The sequence below is a fragment of the Elephantulus edwardii genome, unplaced genomic scaffold (assembly GCF_000299155.1).
Source record: "Elephantulus edwardii isolate Elephantulus edwardi_28Jun2011 unplaced genomic scaffold, EleEdw1.0 scaffold00417, whole genome shotgun sequence".
NCBI classification, from domain to species: domain Eukaryota; kingdom Metazoa; phylum Chordata; class Mammalia; order Macroscelidea; family Macroscelididae; genus Elephantulus; species Elephantulus edwardii.
In genome coordinates, this window is record NW_006400167.1 from 1,141,165 (window position 1) to 1,148,088 (window position 6,924).

Consider the following 6,924-nt stretch of genomic DNA (forward strand, 5'->3'; position numbering starts at 1 on the left):
AATGGATAGAGAAGCTGTGGTATATTCACACAATGGAATACTACGCTGCATTGAAAAACAAGGAACTCATGCAACATTATTCAAAATGGGTGACCCTGGAGGACATTATGCTGAGTGAAATATCTCAGTCACAAAAGGACAAATACTGCACGGTGCCACTGTTGTAGAGAATGGGACTGACATCAGGGTTGGAGTAGGACTGAGGAAAAACTGGATAAATTATGTATACTGTACTGAAACAGATGAGGGAAAGAACAGATTAAAGGTGATATATGATTGAGTATTATGGTTAGCACAGGAGCCGGGAATTAAGGTTGCATAGAGAAGTGAACTTGGGGCGGGGGTGGGGGAATGGGGGAAATGTATACCAATGAAGGAATTTTTTTTCTTTTCAAAGAGAGTAGCGAACTGGTGGGGAGGGGTGGACAGGGAGAAAAGTACAGCAATGAATGAATGGAAATCCAAAATCTCTGTAAATGTTTATTAAAATTAATAAAAAGGGGGGGAAAAGGAGTGTCCTCTTTGTGAGAAGGACATCCAATCCAAAACTCACTCCCTCTTTGCTTTTCAAGGAGAGGAGCAAAGGGGGGAGAGGGGGGAGGGGTTTGTGCGGGGAGAAGGGTGCAACAATGAATGAATGGAATTCCAAAATCTCTGTAGATGTTCATTGAAATGAAAAATAAACAAACTAAATTAATAAAAATTAAAAAAGTTTAAAAGACATACTACATACACATGGTGACAAATCACATTCATTATATAGATTTATCCCCTTCCCTCCCTAGGGAAAGAGCAAAGTATCCGTCATTAGCCAACTACAAAAATCTCTGGTTGGTGGTAACCATATCTGGGATATTTTACAGAATCTCTGTAACTCCAAGAAGGTGTTAGAAAGGGGAATGGATTACAAATTCATCAGCTTTCCTTTTCCTGTGAAAACTTCCTCAGGACTTGAGTCACCTGCATCTCCTGAGGAGGGAAGGTATAGATAAATTCACAGTCTGTATGTAAGGCCTAAAAATTCTCTTTTCCAAATAGCAATTTGAGTATTTCGCCATTAATTTAGGGAGTAACAATCAGAGAAAAAAGGCTAACAATGTCACTTACTTGTGCATGTAGAAATGATTGAATTGGTGTGTATTTTGTTGTATATAGTCTTAACTACAACAAAATAAAGTTAAAATATATGTAAAAAAAAAAAAAACCTCACTCCCTCATTCTGAACAATTGCCTTAATAAAATGGGCTTAGCGTTGAAGCTCGAAGCTTGTGGCGTCGCTGGTTCCGAGCAGGTTCGAGCCGCAGCCATGATGATTGAGGTGGTTTGCAACGACCGTCTGGGGAAGAAGGTCCGCGTTAAGTGCAACCCTGATGACACCATTGGAGATCTTAAGAAGCTCATCGCAGCCCAAACAGGCACCTGCTGGAACAAAATTGTCCTTAAGAAGTGGTACACCATTTTCAAGGACCACGTGTGCTCGGGCAACTATGAAATCCACGATGGGCTGAACCTGGAGCTGTATTACCAATAAGGCAGAATTCCTTCTTCTCTTACCCTTCCCTTTTCCCCACCACTATCCTCACTGGCATGGATGCTTGTTTTTAAAAACTTTAATAAAACCTTAGATGCTAAAAAAAAAAAAAAAGTAGATATCTGAGCTCAGAAGTGAGAGTTTGATGAATTTTCCTTATTAAGGAACAGAAACCAAAGTGACTGTCCTGAAGACCAGGTCTCATGAAACCAGGCAGTGGGAATTTGGGATGGGTCTGGAGGATACTCTGAACATGATTTGCACTGTTCTGAGACCACCTTGAGAAGCCTTGTAGGAAAGAGACTGAAAACACATTCTCTGTCATCATGTGCTGTTGCTATTGGCCAGAACTGCTGGAATTACGCCTGAAACACCATCAGTACTCATGGACCTAACTGCTTAATGGTACTTAATAAGCCACTTCACTACATGTCAAATGGATTCTACTACCTCTTCGTTTGTTTTATAATTTGTTGTTTTGGTACCTCGGAAGCATCTCCTTCTGGACAGATGGGATGCACCCTGTGGCTGTCCCTGAAAGCCAGGGCAGCTTCTGTTTTGAGAGGATGGGATACCTCTGTGTGAAAAGAAAACATTATTTCCTGGAAATAAAATGTAAAACCTAAAAAAATTTAAGTGATAATAGATAAGCTTGCAATCTTAACAGAAAAAAAGATAGTAAAAGAAGAAACAAGTAACTCATAAGAAATTAAAGAGGTGATATAATTACAGAACCAGATGAAATTAAATCAATAATGACAGAATATTACTAATAAGTATACTGATAAATTTGAAAATTTAGAGGAAATGGACAAATTCTTAAAAACTCACACCTTATCCAATTTACAGGGATGGACATAGAACACTTGAACAGACCCATTAAAAAGAAGACTCTCCCACAAAAATAGTCCTGGGTCAGATGGCTTCACAGCAGATTGCTACTGTTGAACCTACATTCAGAGAAGAACTACTGTCAATTAAATTATTTTTAAAAAAATACCAAAAAAAGTAACATTCCCAGAGTTATTCTACGAAGCAAACTAGGCAATGATATTTATTGTAGTTGTTGTTATGTGCTGATGAGTCACCTGCGACTCATTAGTGACCCTTTGAACCTAAACCCTGCTCTATGAGCCTATGAACCCTAAACCTTGCTCTATACTGTGCCAATCTTATTGTCTCTGATACGCCTACCTCCATTACCCCAGTTACTGAATCAATCCATCTCATCGAGGGTCTTCCTCTCTTCCACTGTCTCTCCACCATCCCAAGCATGACGTCCCTCTCCAAGGACTGGTCCCTCCTTGCAACATGTCCAAAGTATGTCAGATGAAACTTCAGAATCCTTGCCCTCAAGGAGCAGCTTGGTCTCACCCTCTCAAGGATGAAGCTGTTAATTCTCTTAGCAGTCCTTGGTATATTCAATACTCTTCTCCAGCACCACAGTCTAAAGGCACCAATTCTCCTAACATCCTTCATCGTTGTCCAGCTTTCTGATGCATAGCAAGTAATTGCAAAGACTATGGCCTGGACCGGGCACGTATTAGTCCCCAGATTGACATTGTTGCTCTTCAGTACTTTCGAGAGGTCTCTGAAAGCAGACTTTCCCAATGCAATTCTCCCCTTGCTCAGCATTTCTCCGTCCCTCTCCTCTCCTCTCCTCTCCTCTCCTCTCCTCTCCTCTCCTCTCCTCTCCTCTCCTCTCCTCCCCTCTCTTTTCTTTCTTCTCTCTCCCTCTCTTTCTTTTAGTCTCCATGAAGGACATAAAGAAGAGCCCTTTTTAATGGCTCTTCACCTAGATTTGGGTGGGTTTTTAAAATTTTTTCTACTAGTTTATTTTGATTGTGCTTATGTGAAATCAGTACTTGAACCAAGAGGCAGTCGTCAGAACAGAGCAAGGAAATACTGTATGGTTCAAAATCAGGAAGGGTGCCCGCCAGGAATGTATTCTGTCTCCATAACTTTTCAATCTGTATGCAGAACAGATCATCCAGGATGCTGGGCTGTCCGAGGAGGAAGAATGTGGCATCAGGGTTGGAGGAAGAATCATCAACAATCTGCATTATGCAGATGACACAACTCTGCTTGCTGAAGCTGAGGAGGACCTGAAGCACTTGCTGCAGAAGGTCATAGACTGCAGCCTTCAATATCAGCTGAAGCTCAACATCAAGAAAACAAAGATTCTCACCAAGGGGGCAATTGGCAGTATCATTATGGATTGTGAAGAGATTGAGATTGTTAACAGTTTTAGTTTGCTTGGTTCCACAATCAACACTCTTGGTACTAGCAGCCAGAAAATCAAGAAATTAATTGTGTTGGGAACGTCAGCTGTCAGGGACCTCTCCAGAGTACTGAAGAGCAACAACGTCAGGCTGAAGATTAAGGTGTGCCTAATCTGGGCCATAGTTTTTGCAATTGCATGCTATGTGTCAGAAAGCTGGACAGTGACTAGGGATGATAGAAAGAGAATTGATGCCTTTGAGTTGTGGTGCTGGAGAAGAGTGTTGAATATACCATGTACTGCTAGGAAAACAAACAGGTACTGGTACAACGACAGATACATAGACCAATGGAACACAATAAAGGACCAAGAAATTAACCCCTCTACCTACAGTCAACAGATATTTGGCAAAGAAATAAAACCAATCAAATAGGGAAATGACAACATCTTAAACAAATAGTATTGACAAAACTAGACATTTACCTGAAGAAAGCTTAAGCAGTATTCACATCTAACACCAAACATAAAAATCAACTCAGACTGGGTCTGAGAGACCTAGGAGTAAAGCCCCAAATCATAAAGATCAAAAGAGACAAAATGAGACCAAACTTACAAATCTTGGCCAATAGGGAGCACTTGTGACCTAGAGGCAAGAAGCTGCACTGCAATCCTGAATCCACCAGCTGTTCTGGAGGAGAAGGATGAGTAGTCTCCTCCAGAATAATTAATTTCCTCTGAAGACCTGGCAGAGGGTCAACTAGGGGTCAGTTCCTACATGACAGTACACAACAACAATAACATGGTATAAACAGGCTTGCAAACACAGACAGAAATGCACAGCCAGTAGAGGACAAAATTGAGGAATTATTATTATTAGGTGCTATCAAGATGAATATGACTCATAGTGAGTCTATAAACAACAAATCTGAACTCTGTCCTAACCTGTACCAACCTCACAATATCTGACATACTCAAGCCCATTGTTGCACTCACTGTGTCAATCCACTTGGTTGAGAGTCTTCCTTTCCTTCACTGTCCCTCCAACTTTCCAAGAATGATTTCTTTCTCCAAGGAATATCCCTTCCTAGCAACATGCCCAAAGTACGTGAGGTGAAGCTTCATGACCCTTGTTTCCAAGAAACAATCTGGCTTCACCTTCTCCAAAGTGAAGAGCACCTGTGAAGTTTGTTCTTTTGGCACACCATGCAATATTTAGTACTCTCTTCCAACACTATAATTCAAAGACATCAATTTTTTTTACAATTATTCATTGTCCAGATCTCAGATGCATAGAAAGTGTTTTTAAAAATCATAGTTTGAATCAAGTGCACCTTAGTCCTCAAATTGACATAACTTGGTGAGGTCCCAGACTGTAGACTTTCCCAGTGCAATACATCTCCTGATCTCCTGACTAGTGGTGCCAAGCATGTTTATTGTGGATCCAAGAAAATGACATTATTGACAGTTTTAATCATTTCTCCATCTATCATGATGTTATCTATTGGTCCAGTGATGAGAAATTTTGTTTTCTTGACTTTGACATTTAGTCTGTATTGAAGGCTTCAGTGTTCAATATGGATTGAGGAATCCAAACTGAGGAATATAACCTAAAGTTTCAGCCCCTGTGTGCTTAAAAAAAGATTTTCCAATAGGGTGAAAAGAAAACCTACACTCTGGGGGAGGGGGGAAACAGTTAGCTTTGACATCTCAAACAAAGGTCTTATCACAAAAGTTTACATAATGCTATGTAGCTTCCACATGAAAAGAATGATAATCCAGCCACAAAATGGGTGAAAGCCATGGAAAAACTTTTGACAAAGGAAGACATTCAGATGGCCAACAGACACATGAAGCAATGCTCAAAATCACTGGCACTAAGAGAGGTGAAAATCAAAACCACAATAAGATGTCATCTCATCCTAGTAGAAATAGCAGAGTTTAACCAGGCAGCAAGCAATAAATGTTGGAGAGGATACAGAGATATTGGAACTCTTATACACTGCCAGTGGATATGTAAAATGATACAATCACTTTGGAAGGCACTTTGACATTCATAAAAAAGCTGAGCATAGAAATACCATTTGACTCACTTATTGCACTGCTAGGAATATACTCCAAGGAAAATGGAACTAAGACACAAATGACGATTTATACAACTATGCTTATAGAAGTATTACTCACAATAGCAAGGAAATGGAAACAGTTCAATGTCCGTCAACAAATTAATGGATTCAGAAATTGTGGTACATTCACAAAACGGACTACTATGCAGCACTAAGGAGCAACAATCTCATAAAATACTACATAGCATAGAAGAGACTAGAGAGCATTATGCTAAGTGAACTAACTCAGTCTCATAAGGGCAAAGACTGCTTAAGAGAAACATTGCAAAAATAAGGCAACTAATAAGATACGTATAAAAGCCCAAAAGGGGAAGAGAAGAGACAGGAAGGCAAAAGGTGGAGAGAGAAGGAAATCACTGCCATAAGAGAGTTTGGTGGATGGTGGGAAGGGGTGAGGAAATTAGGAAAGATCCAGTGGGGGCGTGAAAAGACAGGGGAATAGTAGGCATAAACCAATTGTGATTAATTTTATAAAATACAATATATATGAGTAATTATTTGAAACACAATGTGGATGTAGGGATGTGTGAAACACAGAGTACATTAAAGATACACAATATATAAGATTTTTGTATAAAACCAGTATAAATAAAAATATGGTGGTGGGGGAGGGGAAAAGACGAGTCAGAGCAGGGTTCAAATGGCATGGGCTCTAGTTTCCAGAATGAAAGGGATGAAAGTTTATGTGCTGTAAAGAATATACCAAATGTCACTAGACAACTTTTATAAAAATCATTAAATGAGAAAATAAACTGTGTAAGTGGTCACAGAAAACAAAATATTATTTTTAAAAACCAAAAGCAAATACATCATTATTAGCAAATTGAAGCAATAATCTACAGATTGGGAAAAAATGAGGGGTAGGGAAATGGGAAGAACTTGGTATGAAAAACAATATATTCGAATTTTGTAAATAAACTAGTGTAAAAGATAATGTAAACTAGAATATATATGAATGATTTTATGAAGCACAATGTAAATGAGAAATCGTATAAAAAACAATGTATATGAATGAAACATACTATAAAGGTATTGTTATATGAAATCAA

At 39.2% G+C, this 6,924-nt stretch overlaps 1 protein-coding gene across 1 annotated transcript in view; it reads left to right on the plus strand.

Annotated features, from left to right (window-relative positions):
- The window catches only part of PYGB (phosphorylase, glycogen; brain), an 81,516-nt gene that overhangs the window by 51,919 nt on the left and 22,673 nt on the right, over positions 1-6,924 (plus strand). The window contains 1 exon segment of the mRNA XM_006903670.1: positions 1,251-1,471. Coding sequence (XP_006903732.1) covers positions 1,251-1,471 — 221 coding nt within the window.